Source organism: Terrapene carolina, unplaced genomic scaffold (genome assembly GCF_002925995.2).
Source record: "Terrapene carolina triunguis isolate 2854851 unplaced genomic scaffold, T_m_triunguis-2.0 Scaffold951, whole genome shotgun sequence".
Lineage (NCBI taxonomy): Eukaryota > Metazoa > Chordata > Testudines > Emydidae > Terrapene > Terrapene triunguis.
In genome coordinates, this window is record NW_020665302.1 from 7,989,782 (window position 1) to 8,011,809 (window position 22,028).

The window sequence follows — 22,028 nt, forward strand, 5'->3', positions numbered from 1 at the left end:
TAAAAAAAGACGCGATCGCGATCTAAAAAAAGACGCGATCGCGATCTGCGGCGGCAATTCGGCGGGAGGTCCTTCACTCCCAGGCGGAGTGAGGGACCGTCCGCCGAATTGCCGCCGAATACCTGGAACTGCCGCCCCTGTCCGGAACGGCCGCCCCAAGCACCTGCTTGAGAAGCTGGTGCCTGGAGCCGGCCCTGTAGAGGCCCAAAACAAGACTGAGGCTCCATTGTGCGTGGTGCAGTACAAACACATAATATGAGACAGTCTATACCCCAAAGAGCTTACAAAATAAGGCAGACAAAGGCTGGGTGGGGAAACACGGGCACTGAGAGATGAAGTGACTTTCCCAACAGGTCAGTGGCAGAAATGAGACTAGAACCCAGGTGCCCTGACTCCAAGGCCAGAACTCTGCCCACTGGACCACACTGCTTCTTAGAGGAAGCAAAATAAATTAAACACACTGTTTTGTGAAGTATAGGCAATGCCTGGTGTACTCTGGGCCAAAATAATGCTAACCTCTGCAGCATTCAGATATTGTTTTCGGAGGCAAAAAGGAAATTCTGCATCAGCTTTAAGACATTTTTTAAATGATTTTGCTTTTTACCAAGTGAGCTCTGCAGATGAATAATGCAATCCTGACTGTTCTTGGTGTTAATGATTCTGACATTGCACTCAGTTTACTTTCTGCTCCTGGGGGCAGGGCATAGACTTTTTACACCAGGGAAGGTATGAGAGCGAGCATTGGTTTTTCACACTCAGGACACAATTGAGGCTTTTGACAATGAGGAAGAGCTGCATCTTCACTTTCCCTCTCTCTTATGACCAACAGTGGAGATGATAGGAAGATTCTGGGGACTTTAATCTTCTAGACCAGGGGTAGGCAACCTGCAGCACGCGAGCTGATTGTCAGTGGCACTCACACTGCCCGGGTCCTGGCCACCGATCCGGGGAGCTCTGCATTTTAATTTAATTTGAAATGAAGTTTCTTAAATATTTAGAAAACCTTATTTACTTTACATACAACAATAGTTTAGTTATATATTATAGACTTCTAGAAGGAGACCTTCTAAAAACGTTAAAATGTATTACTGGCACATGAAACCTTAAATTAGAGTGAATAAATGAAGACTCGGCACACCACTTCTGAAAGGTTGCCAACCCCGTTCTAGACTTTAGTAACCCTCAACAGCACCCAGCCACTCGAATGATCGCTGGTCCAATATCTACCGCAGATACTAGCTTCATTTTTCTGCTAAAATTATCACACAAACTGATATTTACACTGTCGTCATTAGGCTTCCGAGTTAACGTTCCACTGAGATGAATGGGAATGGTTGACACTTCCGAGTTATTGTTTCAGGTGGTCTGTTTGCATGCTCAAAATGACAACTTTCGGGTCACTTCCAAAATGTGAACCGAAGGTATTCTTCATATTTATAACAGCTAGAAATTTTTAAAAAAAAATAAAAATTCACTTTCTGCAGGACACCACTACAGCAGTGGATGGATTCTGAGGTAAATTCTGTAGCCATAGAATCATGTTAAACACAAGGATGCCTCAGAGCCAGAACAGGAACTGGATTAGAACAGCTCAACTGCCCCTGTAGCCTATTGCTCAAACAGCTCGTGAGGCTCCCTATAACTCACACAGAAGTACCATTGAGATGACACATGTTTATTGGAAAACATGTGAGAAATGTATTGCATTGGGCAACTAATCTGCAGATAAATTTGAACATGATTCTTGCAGAGGGTTTTTATTTTGCTTCAGGATTCAGTCTGTAATTTAATATGGAGCCATTTACCTGGCTATAATTTAGTTTGTATTGTTTTGTGACTGCTACTGTATCGAACCTGCTTCCACAAGTTTGATTTCCAACATCACTGACTGGGTGAGGAACTACACTTGTCCAAAGGTTCTGTAAGTCACATCATGTTGACAAGTCAGACGTGGAAGCTGTCATCCTCACAGCTGTGGTATAACAGGCAGGTCAGTTCTGAGGTTGTCTAATTTCTCATTCAGGCTCCCTCTGATTTGTCAAAGGTTTTACAAAGTAGATTAGCATTTCAAGCTTGCTTTCTTTGCCACATCTAAAAACTTCTTTTAATGTATACCAACTGTATCATCCCTGTTTTGAATCACACAGCGCTAAATGTAATCCTAATTTTTCATGGTTACTGCATAATGCATTATTTGTGCAAATCATTTGAAATGCCAGATGTTTACTTCATATTGATGAAAAAAATATGTAGGACTGTATTTGAGAAATTAAATGCTAACAGGATTGCTTCTGCTTCTTTAACCAACAATTTAGTGGTGCAATTCCCAGTCTTAGAAAGATATAAATTCCAAAGAAAAGTTATACATATTTGCACAAGGGATCTTCGTTATAAAGCTTGCACTTTAATTGTAGGCTTTCCTCTGGTGTCCATCACTGTAGTAGCTGAGCCTGTCACATACATAAATGGATTTATCCTCATTAGGACCCTGTGAAGTACGTGAATGTCATTAACTCCATTTCACAGATGTGCAACGGAGGCGCAGCATTTCAGCAGCTTTTCCCGGCTCAGACACAGAGTTGGTGGCAGAGCAGGGGTCCCAACCCAAATCTCCTGAGTCACAAGCCAGCATCCCCATCACAAGGCCAACCCTCTTTGCAGCTTTCTCTTTTCTAGTTAGTGCTTAGCTAATTCACAGCAGCGCTGTGAGGATTAATATTTATAGAGTGCTTTGAAGATATACATGCTAAGTACAGGTATTATTATCCCTATTCCTCAGAGGAACTGAGGGTCCAATCCCACAAAATGGTGAGCACATCCTAGCAGATGTGCATTGCCCTCCATTCCCATTGACTTTAATAGGAGTGTGGGTGCTCAGCTTGGCAGGATCAGACCCCAAGGGTATGTCTACACTACAGTCAGAGGGCTGATTGCAGCATGTCTCCACATACCTGAGCTAGCTTTGATCTAGCTAGGCTCAGGTACCAATAGCAGTGAAGCCACAGCACACGGGCTTCAGTGCAGGCTAGGAACACGAGTATGTAGCTAGGGACCTGGGCAGGCTTGTACAGCTTGCACTGAAGTCCATGTTGCCATGGCTTCACTGCTCTTGATACTCAGGCTAAAGCTAGATTGGATGTGCCTACATATGTGCAGTTATCACCCTCCCTCCCCTGATTTCAGTGTGGACATACTGCAAGGGCTCAGGCTGGGGCTCAGGCTCTGAAGCCAGAGAAGAGGTGGGTTTCACAACCTGAGCTCCATCTTGAGCCCAAACCTCTAAACAGCTATTTTTAGAGTCCTACCACAAGCCTGAGTCTGTAGACCTGGGCTCTGAGACTTGCTACCTTTTTTTTGCCATGTACTCGTGCCTTAAGATTTGTGCAAGGTCATAGTGAGAGTCCCTGTTAGAACGAATCAGAATTAGAACTCGGGACCTTCTGCCTGGGTGCTTAGCACTCTTTAAAATCAGACCACTTATTTAGATGCTTAAATATGGACATGACATACCCTAACTATAGGAGCCAGTTTCTTAAAGTTTTGGCCAATCAGGGTTTGTTTGACAACAGATTAAGTCTGTGTGTGTTCTGTAACCTCCTCTGCAATATGTGAATAGGTATTTATTATTTAGTAGCAGTTGTCATTTATATTACCACCCTGCTTGTTTGTGCATAGTGCTTTACTGGGGTTTAAGGAAAGGTCCCTATGTTGAGGAACATACAGTTAATTGACTTTAACTTCAAGATGCTGATTCCCTCCTACAAGGAGCTAAGCCCTCATTTCCAGTGGAGCTCACTTAGCATCTCCTAGGATATGTTCAATACCTTGCAGGATCAGCTCAAAATTAGATAGATAATACAATGACTAATAACAAACCCTGGTGGATGGTGTCTCGGGAGAGGGAATAGGGCTCTGGGCAGAACACTGTATTGATTATCTTATTGTATTTCTTGTGATGGGCTGTTTGCTTTGTTTAGTAGTTGGGCACCAAAGCAGCAGTGGATTAGTGGTGGAAAGGTCCTCAGAAGAAGTGAGTTTTGAGGAGGAATTTGAAGAACAGTGAGTTCATCTGGCACTCAGGGGGAGAAGGGCTATTCAAGGTATGGGAAAGCATGAGAGCACACAGTCACAATGGAGAGAAGGTGATAAAGGTGATAACACAATGAAAGTAGAGATCAGCTGAAAGAAAGAAAAAGGATGGACACTCAGGTATGACCAAGTAAGGACTTGTTGAGGATAAATTATCAGCTTTAAATGCATCATGGTAAGGATATATCTCTCGTCAGATGTTAAATTCCGTAGTTCATTTTAAAGAAGGATGTAGTGACACAATAGATTAAGTTGTGATGTTTACAAATATGGGCTAAGAATGCTAATAGCATGAGCATAGGAATTTTGAAGTTGGCCTTGGGTACAGTTTGTTAAAAGTTGCCTACTTTTCTAATTCCTGCATAATAATTTTGGATAAACATTAAAGAAGTTAGCGAACTTCTCATTTGTTATTTATTTCAGAGCCAAAGAACAAGGATCCACATTTCCAGTCGTGAATAGTGGTTTGGTATATTTCAATTTCCAAGTGCCCAACTTGAGACATCTGAAAGGAAGTGCTGAATCTCCTCCCTCCGAAAGTCAGGTCCTTCTAAGGTGTCTTAAATTGGGCAACCAAAATCGCTAATCAGAATCAAAACATGAGGCCAGTGTATGCAGCATTCCCTTGTAAAGAGAAGGAGCAGTGGAAGGTCCAGTGGGCACATTTTTATAAATGTGTTGGTTTTTTTATCAGACCTACAGAAATTACTCCAGACCATATACGAAGATGTGGCAAAGAATTTCAGTTCAGAAGATATTGTTAAGAAGACCAGACTGCACAGGTATGCCTCATGATTGGATTCTACAAACCTAAGAAAGGCAGTTTACTATAATAGCGCTTACACTGTGCTATTTTTTTTTTCAGGATAGTTGCTGATTAAATTCAATATTCAGTGAATTTAGAGGACATTGACATTTCTCTGTATAGGTGACAGAATGGCCCATTTGACTGTGCACAATAAATGTTTATTTTCCAGGTGGACACTCAGTGAATCCTTCACTTACAAGAAAACATTTCATACAATGCTTGTATAAATCATCTACAGCAACTCTATAGAGAAAGAGGCCATTTTCTTCTCAATGTCTATAGAATTGTTTATGCTGCTACCACTGCATTTTCTACATGCTCCCCATAAAATTTCCAGTGGAACTTCTATCAAATGCACTCTGTAATTATCCCTGGCTTTTAGAAATTTTCACTAGAGTAAACAGTTAGTGCAGATCAATTTTATTCATTCTTAGGCTTAGGGTCACTTCAAAGAACATCAAACTGAACATTTTCCAAAAAATAAAGCCTAATATTGCTGTCACTTATAGGCATGCAATGTCACTGAAGTCAGTGGCAGAACTTTGGTCTGCAAAAGACAAACAAGTAAAGAGAGAGGGACAACAGCATAAACCACATTTAAACTTTGTCCTAATGCTACCAGTAATAGTTGTGAGACTCAGTGAGAAGGACCTAGTCTTGACAAGGCTGTTACAGGTGCTGTGATTTCTGCAACTCAGAACTGGAATCTGTGAATTTCCTGGCTGCTGTGGGTGTATGGATTATGTCTCCTTATTAATTTTCAAGTGTTTTTCTGTCTAGTACTGTTTGTAAATACATATGGGCCAGATCCTCAGCTGGTGTAACTTGGGATAGCTCCATTGAAGTCAGCAGAGCTACATCAAATCAAGCCATCTGAAGATCTGACCCACACATCTGTGGGTTATAAAACCCCTAAACTCTGCAAGAAGCCATGTCTCTTCTCTCAAGATTGACAATCCGCTCCAGCACCAATGCTCATGCGCTGGAGAAGGTATGTTCTGAACAGTTTCAAGGACGTGGTCTTGCCTTGCAGTTCACCACCAGTATATCAAAGGACTGAGAGAACAAGCCTAACAGCCTTTAAGGACCAGGAGAGCATACTGGGACAGAGACCTAAAAGGTAGGAACGTTAAAAAAGAGTAATCGTGTGATGTAGAATGAGAGACGCAGTCATCTTCACAAGTGGAAAACAGCTCATAAAGTCACATGCATGAATTACACCCAGCTTGGTCTGCTGTAAGAGACAGGGGATTGGAGAAGGTGTATTATGCATCCCCAATTACTAGAGTTGTGCGTTTTCAATATTGGAATTTTGCTTTAGGGCTCACACTAACATTAATAGGAGCCAGGCAGCTGTGGCTAAAAACATACCTTTGTGCATTTACATTCACTGGTAATCAAGATGAAACATGGTTTAACCTCTCCACTTTCCGGCCAGCTAAAAGTGTGTGGAGTAAGACCCATTTATTGTCCGAGGATGTCTCCCACAATTTGCCAGCATTGGGAATGTGACACGGAGACCTTATGGGGCAAGAATGGTACATGGAACAGCACTGATCCGCTCTCAATTATTCTGGTATATAGAATTATTGAAATGTAGGGCTGGAAGGGACCTTGAGAAGTCATCAAGTGAAACTAGACCATCCTGATAGGTGTTTGTCCAAACTGTTCTTTCAAACCTCCAATGATAGGTATTTCACAACCTCCCTTGGAATCCTATTCCAGAACTTAACTACACCTGAAGTTAGAAAGTTTTTTTCCAAATATCTAATTTAAATCATCCTTCCTGCAGATTAAGTCCATTACTTTTTCTCCTACCATCAGTGGGCGTGCAGAACAATCCTCTTTCTAACAGCCCTCAACATATTTGAAGACTGTTATCAGGTCCCCCCTCAGTCTTCTTTTCTCAAACCTAAACATTTTTATTTAACCTTTCCTCCATAGATCAGGTTTTCTAAATCTTTTTTCATTTTTGTTGCTCTTCTCTGGAGTATCTCCAATTTTTCCACATCTTTCCAAAAGTGCAGTACTCACAATTAGAGAAAGTACTCCAGCTGACGCCTCACCAGTACCAAGTAGAACAGGACAGTTACCTTCCGTGTCTTATATACGACACTCCTGTTAATACAACCCAGAATGATACTAGCCTTTTTCGCAACTGTATCACATTGTTGACTTGTATTCAATTTGTGATCTGCTACAACCCCCAGATCCTTTTCAGAAGTACTACAGCCTAGCCAGTTATTCCCCATTTTGTAGTTGTGCATCTGATTTTTCCTTCCTGAGTGTAGTGCTTTTCTCTTATTAAAATTTATCTTGTTGAATTCAGACCAGTTTCCAATTTGTCAAGGTCCTTTTGAATTCTAACCTTGTCCTCCAAAAGTGCTTGCAACCCCTCCCAGCTTGGTGTCATCTGCACTCCATTATCCAAGTTATTAATGAAAATATTGACTATTACCAGAACCAGGACTGATCCCTGTGGGATCCCACTAGAAATGCCCTCCCAGTCAGGCAGTGAACTGCTAGTAATTACTCCTTGAGTACGGTCTTTCAACAAGTTGTACACCCACCTGATAGTAATTTAATCTAGATCACATTGCTCCAGTTTTCTTATGAGAATGTCATGTGGGACTGTGTCAGAAGCTTTACTGAAATCAAGATATATCAGCTCTATTGCTTCCCCAGCCCCAAACCAGTAGGCCAGTATGTGGTGTTGAGAATTATTTCTCACACTTAACACATGATAATTATGGTGTTGAATTTACCTCTGAAATTGGAAAGTGGTGGCCTGAACTAGAGGCAATTTGGGCCTATCCATTATAATTGCACTGGCAAAGTGCTCACTTAAGGGTTTCTTAAGCCCAGAAATGGTGTGTGTTTGTCAGAAGGTAAAAAGGGGAGGAATTCCCTACTACAGAGGGTGTTTCAGTAACTGTCTGCCAGCCCCTGTTTGACTGCTTATGTCACTACGCTGTGTCTCGTCTAAGAAATAGAGGATGGGGGCTTCTATTTGAGACTTATTCAAGCCCAGGCTAAACTATTGGCTTAATTAGCTATTAATTCAATACTTCTTGTTAGGCCATAATTCTGTTACAGGCAGGACGTGTGTATCTATGCAGCATCTCCAAGCTTATTTTTGAGTTAGGTTCTGATGGAATCTGACGCGTAATGTGAATTTGTCAGTGATGGCATCTTGTTCCTCCTATCAGTCTTCCAACTCTCTCCCTTTGGATTGACTAACAGGGAAGAAAGGAGATCAAGCTGCCATGTTCTTCTCCTCCTCACCTTTCAGGAGCCACTGTCGCTGTCAAAGCAAGAGGGAGCATACCACCACTGGGCCTCTGGCTAGATCTATTGCTGCCACTAAACCAGGAAAGAAGAGGGCCTGTGATGTCCCAGCCCTCCACTGAATCTAATTCCATGACTCAGTTTGCCCCAGTTTCTGTAGCCAGTCCCCAGTTCTGTGGTGGGTTCCCCACTACAGACTCAAAGAACACAAGACACATGTTATAATCTGACATTTACTGCAATATTTTTTCCCTTGGTTTGAGGTAAAGGGGAGAGAAATATCAAGTATAAATCTTATCTCTGGATGGCTCTGAATAAGTCTGTCATATTGGGAGTAATTCATCAGTGCCAGCAGGATGTTTCATATGCTGGAGAAGGCATACTTTGTACATTTTTAAGGATCTTGTCTTGTCTTGTAGTTCACTATCGGTGACTCTGAAGGATGACAGAGTAAACACAACATCCAAGTACCAAGAGAGCTTAACATCACTGGACCAGAGGCCTAAAAGGTAGGCGTCATTACAGAATCTAAGCATGTGGCATGTAGTATGCTCCATGCTGTCAGCTTCACACGTGGAAGGCATATGGTATGCACATGACAGATAGCATCTTATTGTTATAAGAGCATGGTGAGTTGAGGAAATCCTGCTTTCTGACTGTTACTGATTTGCTGTATATTTTGTATTATGTTTTCAATACAGTGCATGGGGATTTGCCTTGGGTTTCCTGTTAACATCACTGAGAGTTGTGCACCTAAATTTTGATGTTGACCTTGAAAATGAATTTTCCGTTGTCAACCAGATTTATCTTGCTTGAAATCATAGCTGTTTATCATCTCGGAAATTGTCTACCCCGGTGATGTTGTCTGGGTTTGCAAGGCATACTGTACTATCTTAAGGGATTTGGAATAACAGAGACTTGGTGGGATAACTCACATGACTGGAGTACTGTCATGGATGGATATAAACTGTTCAGGAAGGACAGGCAGGGCAGAAAAGGTGGGGGAGTTGCATTGTATGTAAGAGAGGAGTATGACTGCTCAGAGCTCCGGTATGAAACTGCAGAAAAACCTGAGAGTCTCTGGATTAAGTTTAGAAGTGTGAGCAACAAGGGTGATGTTGTGGTGGGAGTCTGCTATAGACCAGCAGACCAGGGGGATGAGGTGGACGAGGCTTTCTTCTGGCAACTAGCAGAAGTTACTAGATCGCAGGCCCTGGTTCTCATGGGAGACTTTAATCACCCTGATATCTGCTGGGAGAGCAATACAGCGGTGCACAGACAATCCAGGAAGTTTTTGAAAAGTGTAGGGGACAATTTCCTGGTGCAAGTGCTGGAGGAACCAACTAGGGGCAGAGCTCTTCTAGACCTGCTGCTCACAAACCGGGAAGAATTAGTAGGGGAAGCAAAAGTGGATGGGAACCTGGGAGGCAGTGACCATGAGATGGTCGAGTTCAGGATCCTGACACAAGGAAGAAAGGAGAGCAGCAGAATACGGACCCTGGACTTCAGAAAAGCAGACTTTGACTCCCTCAGGGAACTGATGGGCAGGATCCCTTGGGAGAATAACATGAGGGGGAAAGGAGTCCAGGAGAGCTGGCTGTATTTTAAAGAATCCTTATTGAGGTTGCAGGAAAAAACCATCCCGATGTGTAGAAAGAACAGTAAATATGGCAGGCGACCAGCTTGACTTAACAGTGAAATCCTTGCTGACCTTAAACGCAAAAAAGAAGCTTACAAGAAGTGGAAGATTGGACAAAAGACCAGGGAGGAGTATAAAAATATTGCTCAGGCATGCAAGAATGAAATCATGAAGGCCAAATCACACTTGGAGTTGCAGCTAGCAAGAGATGTTAAGAGTAACAAGAAGGGTTTCTTCAGGTATGTTAGCAACAAGAAGAAAGTCAAGGAAAGTGTGGGCCCCTTACTGAATGAGGGAGGCAACCTAGTAACAGAGGATGTGGAAAAAGCTAATGTACTCAGTGATTTTTTTGCCTCTGTCTTCATGAACAAGGTCAGCTCCCAGACTGGTCAGCTCCCGCTGGGCAGCACAGTATGGGGAGAAGGTGACCAGCCCTCTGTGGAGAAAGAAGTGGTTCGGGACAAGTTAGAAAAACTGGACGAGCACAAGTCCATGGGGCCGGATGCGCTGCATCCGAGGGTGCTAAAGGAGTTGGCGGATGTGATTGCAGAGCCATTGGCCATTATCTTTGAAAACTCATGGCGATCGGGGGAGGTCCTGGATGACTGGAAAAAGGCTAATGTAGTGCCCATCTTTAAAAAAGGGAAGGAGGAGGATCCGGGGAACTACAAGCCAGTCAGCCTCACCTCAGTCCCTGGAAAAATCATGGAGCAGGTCCTCAAGGAATCAATTCTGAAGCACTTAGAGGAGAGGAAAGTGATCAGGAACAGTCAGCATGGATTCACCAAGGGCAAGTCATGCCTGACTAACCTAATTGCCTTCTATGAGGAGATAACTGACTCTGTGGATGAGGGGAAAGCAGTGGATGTGTTATTCCTTGACTTTAGCAAAGCTTTTGATACGGTCTCCCACAGTATTCTTGCCACCGAGTTAAAGAAGTATGGGATGGATGAATGGACTATAAGGTGGATAGAAAGCTGGCTAGATCATCGGGCTCAACGGGTAGTGATCAACAGCTCCATGTCTAGCTGGCAGCCGGTTTCAAGTGGAGTGCCCCAGGGGTCGGTCCTGGGGCAAGTTTTGTTCAATATCTTCATTAATGATCTGGAGGATGGCGTGGACTGCACTCTCAGCAAGTTTGCAGATGACACTAAACTGGGAGGAGTGGTAGATACACTGGAGGGTAGGGATAGGATACAGAGGGACCTAGACAAATTAGAGGATTGGGCCAAAAGAAACCTGATGAGGTTCAACAAGGACAAGTGCAGAGTCCTGCACTTAGGACGGAAGAATCCCATGCACTGTTACAGACTAGGGACCGAATGGCTAGGAAGCAGTTCTGCAGAAAAGGACCTAGGGGTTACAGTGGATGAGAAGCTAGATATGAGTCAACAGTGTGCCCTTGTTGCCAAGAAGGCTAACGGCATTTTGGGCTCTATAAGTAGGGGCATTGCCAGCAGATCGAGGGACGTGATCATTCTCCTCTATTTAACATTGGTGAGGCCTCATCTGGAGTACTGTGTCCAGTTTTGGGCCCCACACTACAAGAAGGATGTGGAAAAATTGGAAAGAGTCCAGCGGAGGGCAACAAAAATGATTAGGGGGCTGGAGCACATGACTTATGAGGAGAGGCTGAGGGAACTGGGATTGTTTAGTCTGCAGAAGAGAAGAATGAGGGGGGATTTGATAGCTGCTTTCAACTACCTGAAAGGGGGGTTCCAAAAAGGATGGATCTAGACTGTTCTCAGTGGTACCAGATGACAGAACAAGGAGTAATGGTCTCAAGTTGCAGTGGGGGAGGTTTAGGTTGGATATTAGGAAAAACTTTTTCACTAGGAGGGTGGTGAAGCACTGGAATGGGTTACCTAGGGAGGTGGTGGAATCTCCTTCCTTAGAGGTTTTTAAGGTCAGGCTTGACAAAGCCCTGGCTGGGATGATTTAGTTGGGAATTGGTCCTGCTTTGAGCAGGGGGTTGGACTAGATGACCTCCTGAGGTCCCTTCCAACCCTGATATTCTATGATTCTATGATTTGTTTTTTCTTGCAGTTCACTATCTGTGACTCTGAGGGAGGACAAAACAACCACAGCAACCTTTAAGGAGGAGGAGAGCACAAAGCACATAAAGAGGCCTAAAAGGTAGGTAGCATGCTGGATGCAATGCTCATGAGGGGCATTCATGTGGAAAGCAAAACTGTAAGCAAAACCCTGCTAGAGTATGTGTACTATCTGACACACAAACTGCTCGGTTTCCATGCAATACCATGTGGATTTTGTCATATGATTCCCATGTACATTAATGTGAGTTGTGAAGCCAAATCTATGGATTTTGCCTTAACTACTTACCCTTCTGTGTTTAATTCCACTACTGGGCAAAAAAGCCTAGTTAAACCTTACCAGTTGCAGATTAGATGAAAGAGTGTGAGATCATAACCATTTATTAGCAAAGAGGCTGCCTGTCCTCGTCACAGTGTCTGGTATTATTTGCAATTTGCAGTCTGCTCTTTATTTATATTTCATGTAGTTTTGCTTCTGTTCCCTGTTTTGGATGATTTCTATAACTAACCAACACAGTGCAAATTATGAATTTTTCAAATGAATCTGCAACTAGAAATTTGCTGCCCATGAATATTTCAGAATTCAAGCTAGCAATTTGTGGTTTGTGAATATTCCTGCTAGTTAATCTCAAGCACTCGATTTGTCACCCCCAGAAGGGTGAACACTAAGACGTTGTGGATGTGATGAAAAAATTTGTTTTTGAATTCAGATGAATATTTGCAGACCATTTTTTCTAGTACTTGTTCAGTTCTAAACCCAGCTCTGTACTCCTTCATTTGCATGTTTATGACCAGGAATGTCCTAACTTTTAATCTGAGAGCTGAGGCTTTCAGTTCACATCACTTTATAAAGCTCTGTGTTCTGAGCTGCCCAGCACTGTTTCACAGAAATGAATAACTATGGTGTTTGTGTGCTTTCACCTGCAGCTCCCATGCCAGCTATTTCATTCAAAGTAAATATAATTTGTGTGCTGAGATGAGGCAGAAGTTCTCTGCTGTAGCTGAAGAAGCAGCTTTTTGTTTGCATGACAACCTGGAGATCCTTGAACGGTAAGAACTTGAATGCTTGCTATATGCTGTCAAAGCACTGCATGCCTCACTTCTGTAACATACTTAGGACATGCTCTCAAACCTTTTAGAGATGGGTCTGCTAACTTCGGTGGAGTGGTACCAGAGTAATGGCATATGGAGTATATGCCCAGCTGATCTTAGGGGTACCCATGCAAGGGTGTACACTCTGGGCCAAATATTCAAGCCACTGTGCTGAGATTTGTCTGCATGATTCCTAAGGGCGTTGCACAGAATATTTACCTTTACATGTGTAATTTACAGGCACTGGGGAAAAGTTCCCCCAAACTTCAGAGTCCATTGTCTTCTTTACATTCTAGCCAGTTGATTCAGTGGACTCAGTGACATTCAACAGTATATCTTTAATTAACTTTTTCCAGGCTGAAGGCAGCCTTCCTAGTTTGTCACACAAACCTCTTAAACTGCTGCTAAGGTTTCAAATTCCAGTGTAACCCTTGGTCCAAGAATCCCAGTCCCTCTAGCACAGCACATTTGGAGTGTTGGATTTACTTACTTTTGAAGCTAATCCTTGTTCTCCCAAAGAGCGGCTACTCAGTCACCCCAAATTAGAGCCAATCCACACGTGATCTGTAGGGTCATCCGCCATCGCTATGTGGATCACTGTCCTTTCACATTACTGCGCAATTCTAGTGTCTACAGTTGCAGCCATCTGTCTCGTGCGTAGGACAAGTGAGCAGCCTTCTCCCAGGCCAGCTTCAATTCTGGTCCATTGATCAGCCAGCATTGGTCATCCTTTCCTCTAGAAAGACTGAAATGTTTCACCTATGACTCATCTGAGCTCTATAGCTGTAGAAAATAAGAGACCTGAGATCTCTCTTCACATAGTTATTTTAAAGGGCGGTATCCCCAGTTTCTCCTCCTGCCACACCACTCTTACATTCACGCCTCTACTGGTATGTTAGGTCCTCTCCAGAGCCCCAAAGTGTTTTCTCTGCCACCTCTCATAGTCACCCATTGTGACTGCATGAAGAATTGACTGATTCTTGGATCTTTCAGGATAAAAGAACAAATCAGACCCATCTAATTACCTGAAACCATTCCACCTTCACTATAAACTCATAAAATCTCACAAGAGTAGCAGGGTAGATCAGTATTTGCATGAGGGGACACTGAAGATCACCTAGATGTGACAGGAACTAGTGTTGGATGGTAATTCAGTAGGTGGCACTCTATTGGCTGAGTTCACCCTAAACCAAGGTCCCATTGTGATGATGTTGGGGACTGTGCTGCTGGAGAAGCTGCTTTTGGATGGGAAGAGAAGCAGAGGTCCGGACTACTTGTGGTCAATATAACTGGATGGGGCTTTTTGTAGGATATGGCATATTAGTGTGGTATCCTGGACAAAATACCAGCTCAGGTAATTAAATTCTGCCTATTCTCCCTAGGGTTTCAGATATTTAAAATAGTATTCTTTCTTCCTGCCCTGAGTTATGTAGTATTGCAGTCTGCTCTTAAATACCAGATACTTTACAACTCAGAGGTGACTGCATTTCAGTGTCAGATGATTTGATCCTTAAGTATATACTTTACCTAGCTCACTAAATTGATGGAGGCTTTAATTAATTGTTAGTAAATCGTTCAGAGAGACTTAATTTATAAAGCGCTATCAAAGTGCAAAATATTACTAGTATCGATGGCTTGAACATGCTCTGTTCTTCTCATCTCATTGCCTTCCACCATCCTAAGTATCTTTCCAGCTAACGTTCAATCAGAATGTTAATTTTTAAAATATACGGTCTTAATTTTTTGAAGTGTATTTGTAGGAGGCGGGAGGAGAAGAGTTCTCAGAAATACCAATCTTTAAAAAACATCACGTATTTTGAGAGAGACCTAGAAAGAATGAGACAGTGTGGCCTGAGAGCTGAAAGAGAACATGACGAAGATGAACGCAACTGGTAAGGAAGGAAGAGCTAAACACACCCCCAGAGCATTTCCTCTAGGACCAAAAGCTCTTCTTTATTTTCAGCTTTTTTTTTTCTATCAAACCAAAAGAAAGTCGTCTTAGAAACCTGTAAACCCTCTTAAATACCATCGCTCAGGGCTTGATTTTACCACCCTTATAAACACTGTCTAAGTGAAGATGCAACAATGATATCCAGGACCAGATTTCACCTTGTGTTGCAAATCTGCTTGGTGAAGATGGGAGGAGAGAGGGTGTAAGTAGCTTGTTTCCGTTTTAAAAAGGTCTGATGCCTCCAGGCAACTCTGCATCTCCAGCTTATGGCCTTATAGGAGGCATAAGTTTGCAAAACACTTTGGGATCCTTAGGATGACAGGCCTTCTATAAGTATACATTGATCCATACATAATGTGGTGTTGGAAATGAAAGCTTGTGTTCCTATTAGCAATGCTGATGATGGAGAGGACTTTGCCTCCAGCTGCCTATCCATCACACATGTTTGAAGAACGTTTCCCCGCTAGTGTTTATAAACTGCACCCAGATATCAACTTCATCCCTCCCAGGGGCAAAAGGCATCATCACCACGAGATAAGCAGGCACCTCTCAGTAAAGCACTCCTGCAGAGCTCCAGCCTTTGATGATGGGAATTAGATTAGCTATATCGCACAGCACAGAAAATAGGGCTGCTGCGTCAGTCTTCCCTCAGTGAATCCAGTGAAGTAAAGTGGCGGCAGATTTTGTGTCGAGAGTCTACGTTCCAGATGCTTATTCTCAACTGACCCTAACTGAGAATGCGTTAGAAGCAAATGTTGGTCTATTTAGAAAAGCTGCATTTTGCATTGTAGCGCATACTCACTCCACCTGCTTCCCAAATCGAAGGCCTGGTCTAAGTTTGGAAGCTGTACCACTATAACTGTCGAGTAGGGGTGTGATTTTATTTTACTGCTTTAATTGTATCTGTACAAGCCTAGGGTGGATGTATTTATACAAGTATAAAGGAACCTTATAACAGTATAGTTATTCCCATACAAGAATATCTGTTCTGGTGTAAAGCGCCTTTTTACTAATAAAACTGCATCCACACTAGGGCCAGGTCTACACGGAAAAGTTTTACTGGAATACCTATGGTTAGGGAGGGTGTGATTTATTATTTGTTAAGCAACACGGCTATGCCAGTAAAAGCATCAATGTAGATGCAGTTATACCTCTAAAAAGATCTACACTGCAAAGATTTGCTGGCAGAGCTCCGACAGGTAGGAGTATGAAAAAATCACACCGTTAGCCGCGTAGCTCTGCTGGGACAACCCCTGGTGTAGACACAGCTAAGATGACCGAGTGCTCCTGCCAGCTTAGCTAATGTCATTCGGAGAGGTGGTGTCACTATGCAGGCAGAACCACTTCTGCTGGCTTATGCTGCAGCTCCCCAGGGGGCTCCGCTCGTCTAGCTACACTTGCCCAGGCTCGGTAGTGTAGATTAGCCCTAATTTTGCTTATATTGGGGCAACCAGCATAAGCTGTACTGATTATAAGCACTTTTACGCAGCCATCACTGTGCCCACGCTAAAGGATCTTTGCCAATTTCACTTTACTGCTATAACGATATTGACAAAACCCTCCTAGAGTAGACAAGGCCTAGGGAGGTTGTACTATTTTACCTATGCCAGCATGCTTAAAATGGGATCACTTTCTAGTGCAGCTTTTCTTGAAGGAGGGGCAGGGGTGGGGCCTTGGTGGAAGGAGTGGAGTGGGGGTGGGGTTTGGGGCTGAACGGGGTATTAAAATTTTTTAAGTTAAAATGGGGGTCCTCAGGTTGCTAAAGTTTGAGAACCGCTGACTAGACAACACCTAAACTGTCTCCCCTTAATGGTTCTGGGAAGAACCTCCTCTTGCTGCTGACATAATGATACGTGGTATCTTCAGCTGGAGGGAGACCGCACTTGCTGCTAAAGACTAGTTGATGTGCTGGCAAATTCCAGACCTGCAGGGGACAAGGGAGAAGCCACCACACTTCCACAGACACATACAGTCTGGAGGGGTTGGAGACATCAGTCTCCAGGGCTGTCAAAGCAGCACTACAAAAATTTATACAGGACATTAAAAAAAATGCGTCTTTTCACAAGAGCTTTATTGTTATTGTAATGTATAATTCTCCTCTTGAGTCTCCATATTCAGAGTGAAATGGCAAAGATTGAAAGTTACAAGCACACTCTCACATCAGTAAGATTTATCTCAGCACGTACCGGGGGAAAAATATGATGACAGCAAGGGGAAAAGGGACAGTAAAGAAAATCAGAAAGTGTGTCAGATCAGGCTGTGATTGCTTCGGAAAATCTATAGAGGCTAAACAAGAGAGAGAAGAGATGAACAGGGCAAATCAGAAGTAAAATGGAAACATTTGTCAGTATTTTATTGTTTGCTTTCACACCAAAGGTTTGTCATCCGGAATGTAAATGACTAATCAGGGGATCTCTTTTTAATGCTGTACAAAGGAAGTTGGGTGCACAGTCCTGTTAACAATAGAAACAAAGCTTCTTTGCATCATTCCCTGGCATGTAATGCTCAGTGAAGCGTCCCACAAAGACATTTTTTTCTCACATTCTGTGAGGGGGGGAAAGGGGGGGCAAATAAATCAGGTAAGTCTGAGGTGCCCAGCAGTGTAAACATCAGTTTCAAGGGCGTTTATTTCAGCTCTGCTCTGCTGGCTCTTACAGGTTTTCCAGTTTGCTGTCCAGAATCCCGGATGCTGTGAAGAATGACAGTCACACACACAGAATCTTAAAGAAACTGGAAAAGTTTGGCAAGAACCCGGATGTGAGAATCCGTCCCACCACCTTTCTGAAGGTGCTGAGTGAGCTACGTGTATGGGAGTTGTGTTCTCCAGACATCTGTGCAGCCGTGGAGGTGACAAGAGTCCATCTGTTAGTGTTCTAATCCTGGGGGGCGGGGTGGGGAGGGAAGGCATCCTGCAGTGTGATTTACCCAATGGAAGGTTACAAAGATACATGATTTGAGACAGTGGGGCCACGTCCCTGCAAAATGGAGATCATAATATCCACCTTTGTAAAGCCCTTTAAACTCTTTGGGTGAAAGGTGCGATGTAACTGAGAAGTATTATTGATGATTGTTTTGTTGGTGGTATTTCATCACTGATTTTATTTGCTGCCAGAGTGAAAGTGACAGCAGGTTAGTATAAGTAGTTAGAATACATGCAGAGGGACATTCAGTTGTTGCTGTGCTCTGGAAAGGCTTGTATTTCACAGATGTGATGTATGCCAAGCACTAGAGAATAAGAAGCACACTAGTGAACTGTGAAATCTGCAGATTTATTTGAAGAGGCTTCAGCAACATGTGAATAAAAGCTGCTCTGGTTATGTGTAAAGACCTACTCAAGTGGCTCAAGTAAAGGGCTCTAGAAATAATCTGCACAAGGGAAAGAAGAAAGAAGGAGAGAAGGAAAGATGGAAGGGGAAAAGGAGAGGTTATGTTAAATATAGATTGTGGATGCTAAATAAGTCACTTACTGTAAACAAGGCAATGATGCCACCTTGTGGTTTCTATTGTTATCACAGCCCTTTCCTCATCAGCCGAAAACCCGCAACGGTAACATGTTAAATAATAACAACACACACAAGCTGCTCAGCTACATCAGATAAACTATACACATAAGAACTGTACACATCTATACACATCTGTGTCATGAGATAAAAAGGCCAAGTTCTTCCAACACCCAGAAAGCTTGGGGATAGTTTAACTGCACTTCTTGGTGACTTACAAATAGGTAACCATTGTCTCCGGAGCCCTGCCTCGTGTAATCCTACCAGGAACTCCCAAAGTAGCGCCAGGGAGGCTCCCCTTGCCATTATGCACACTTCATGAAGCCTAGATTCTCTGTTGTCTGCCAGTTATTCTGATTCTCTTTATCTTTGATTGTGGCTTCCACTCTGTGCCCTTTGCATGCTCTTCCTTCACACTAGTGTTAGGAATGGCACCTAAAACAAAAAACTACTAATGCTACTGAGTTCTGTTTCCAGCCTCTTCTACCTTCTCCACAAGCATCCACAGAGGAGGGCTCTAGTGTTCCTTCTGCCTGGATCTGATAAAGGCAGTGGGAGTATGTCAGGAAGAGGAAAAACCCCATTCAGTGTCAGCTGCCTGACACTTCTCCAAACTAACACTTTGATTCATCTTTAAGCCAATTTAATGTAACACAACTCTGGGTAAAAGAAAAGCTTTACACTTTATACAACCTTAGCTCTGCAGGTTTTAGGGTGTAAATAATACTGAAGATCATAGCGGCTTCATTTTAATTACCATGCACTATTATAGAAATTTGTATTAAAAGACTTACTTCCTTTTTCATTTTTATCGCACCAATCTAAAGGAGGTTAACATGCTAACAGTTTGCAGGCTCTATGGTGGTTGGCCCACAGTCAGATGGTATCAGTATCTCTTATATATAATATAAAGCGCTAAGGAAAATGCCCCTTTATTTTTCAGTTTGTGCGTGAAAATATTGTTCAGATGCCAGAAGAGGATTACAAAGCATGGCTTCAGACTCGAGTCAGAATCCCCAGAAGAGCTCATAGTGCTCCACCCTTGTGCTGAAAGGTCAGAGGAGCTGGTTTCCTGGCCACAAGAGGGAAGTCTTGGTGCTTCAGACAGAGATCTGGTTCCTGGTGAGATCTGCCTGAAGGAGGGCTGGGGAAAAAAACTTTGGAAACCGCTCCAATTGTGTATGCTTGGTAGCTATTGAAATGTGTAACTCCACAATGCTCATCTTAACACCAGCCCATATTTACCCAGTGACCACCAAAAAAGAGAAACCAAATATTGCAGTTCCTTTCCAGGTAGCCTTATGGACCTGCAGCAAGAGCTCACTCTCAGGTTTTCATGTAGAATTAAGACAAGTTGTAAACTACAATATCATACACGTGCTTCAAAAACACTCCTCAAATAGCAATGGAGAACTGAGAATCACCAACACCTTTTCATTGGCTCACCCTTTTCCATTATAGAACCTTCTGCTTTAGATTATTAGATAGAGAAAACCGATCTTAGTTGTTACAGTCTGTTCTGCACTCCAGTTTTGCTATCTTGCCCTTGCTTTAAAAAACAAAATCCCCAGCACTGGAACATTTTAAGCTTTGAGCCAAATCCTTTCTGTGTTAGTTTTTGTATCTTAGTTAAAATGTTTGCGTTTGTTCTCTACAATTTTTTTCGGAATAGCCACGTTGCATTGGTTTTGCTTTATTAAAATCACTATTCAAGTGTTCTGTATTCTGGGGTGCTTTTCTGTAACTGTTCATTTTCCAGTTGTGGCTGCCAAAAGCGGACAGATGTCTTTTCACCTGCTCTTCTGAGCGCTCAGTCATCATCAGACCGCTGTTCGCTAAGAGGGTAGAATGACTCCTCCTTAGCAGGAGAGGGGACTAAAGAGAATATTACTGAGTTACCCCTCCAGGGAAACGTATCATTTCACCCCCACAGTTTGACTCATCAGTGCCATCCCTGGGCACAGGAGTGCGACGACAGCACAAGGTGTTAGTTCTCTGTAATTCCTAGACACTACAGCTCTTCCCATTAATAGTAAATCTGGCGTTTCGGTGACTAAGCCTGAAATAAGAAAAAAGCCACTGGGCTTGGGATTTCCAGGCCTTGTCAAAGCTTCCGGCAGAACATCTGGTTATGCAGAACCCTAGAGTTCAGTTCATCTTCCAGCCACAAGACGAAGGAAAACAAGACTAAAATCAGGATCCAGGTCAGTACAATGATCATTGAATGTCAGTAATGCTTTGTTAGTGAACATGTGATAGGATATTCCTGGCTATTTTACTCTCCTTAGAATCTGTAAATATGGCTTGTGTTACTGTGGTATCTCTTCCATTTGTATGCCAGTCATACTTCATTACTTGGTTTGCTGTGACATCGTGTGGTGATAGCTGACATTACATCAGGGCCGGCTCCAGGCACCAGCCTGGCAAGCAGGTGCTTGGGGCGGCCACTCTGGAGAGGGGCGGCATGTGCGGCAATTCGGCTGACCGTCCCTCACTCCCGCTCGGAGCGAAGGACCTCCCGCCGAATTGCCGCTGCAGATCGCAATCGCGGGTTTTTTTTGGCTGCTTAGGGCGGCCAAAACCCTGGAGCCGGCCCTGTATTACATTCAACCTAACCCAAACGTAGGACTGGAGGGGAACTTCTGGGTTATCAAGTCCAGTCCCCTGCTGTTGCAGGCAACCCTGGCTCATAATTAAGGCTACAATTTTGTCACAGAGCTCATGGAAGTCACAGAATCTGTGACTTCCAAAGACCTCTGTGACTTCAGCCCCGGCGGCTGGGAGCTGCAGGGTCCCCCCGGTGCCTACTACAGCACCAGGGAGCTGTGAGGTACCCCCACCGCCTGAGGCAGCAGGCCCCCAAGCTCCCTGCTGCCATGGGCAGCGGGGGTACCCCACAGCTCCTGGCCTCTGTGGGGGACAGGGGGACCCCGGCTGCTCCCCGCCATGGAGCTCTGAGTCCCCAATGGTGGGGGGATGGGGGGAACAGAGCTCCCAGCCACCCAGCTGCTGCCCAGTCCCTTCCCATTTTATCATGAATATTTTTAGTAAAAGTCAGGGACAGGTCGCGGGCAATAAAGAAAAAATCACAGAAGCCTGTGACCTGTCCCTGACTTTTACTAAAAATATCCATGACAAAATTTTAGCCTTATTCATAATCCCAGTCAGAAATGGATTGAGCTCCATCTGAAAACTACCTGTGTTGCTTGCCTCCCCCCACTACTCCTATTGGCAGGCTCTCATAATTCATCATTTAAGTCATCATTTAACTGCCAGTGATCTCATAGCTAAGCTGTTGTTACACTGGCTGGCACCTACTGTTGTATCAGTCTTTATTCTTAGCTGGTGAATACAGTTCAGAATTGGGGATGTCCTCGTGAGCAAAGTACCAGGTTCCGGCTCTTCCCTGACAAATCAGAAATGGAAACTCAAAGGGCCAGATGCTCAGGTGCAAATCGGTGAATCTCCATGGAAATCAATGGAACCACGTAGAGTTACACCTGCTGAGAAGCTGACCTAAAGAATCTACCCACTTCTCAGATGAGTTTCTTCTACCTAGTGTGATTTGCTAATGTCTCTACAGTGCTTTGACTGTATAAAGCACTAT

The 22,028-nt window shown here is 43.5% G+C and overlaps 1 protein-coding gene across 1 annotated transcript in view; it reads left to right on the forward strand.

Moving 5' to 3' along the window:
* Positions 1 to 20,423, forward strand: part of CCDC60 (coiled-coil domain containing 60) — a 112,824-nt gene extending 92,401 nt beyond the window's left edge. The window contains exons 9-16 of the mRNA XM_024197397.2: positions 4,784 to 4,871; positions 5,931 to 6,017; positions 8,605 to 8,694; positions 11,871 to 11,960; positions 12,806 to 12,928; positions 14,731 to 14,862; positions 17,579 to 17,768; positions 19,365 to 20,423. Coding sequence (XP_024053165.2) covers positions 4,784 to 4,871; positions 5,931 to 6,017; positions 8,605 to 8,694; positions 11,871 to 11,960; positions 12,806 to 12,928; positions 14,731 to 14,862; positions 17,579 to 17,768; positions 19,365 to 19,472 — 908 coding nt within the window. The 3' untranslated portion in view covers positions 19,473 to 20,423. The remainder of the gene's footprint in view (positions 1 to 4,783; positions 4,872 to 5,930; positions 6,018 to 8,604; positions 8,695 to 11,870; positions 11,961 to 12,805; positions 12,929 to 14,730; positions 14,863 to 17,578; positions 17,769 to 19,364) is intronic.
* The last annotated feature ends 1,605 nt before the right edge of the window (positions 20,424 to 22,028 follow it).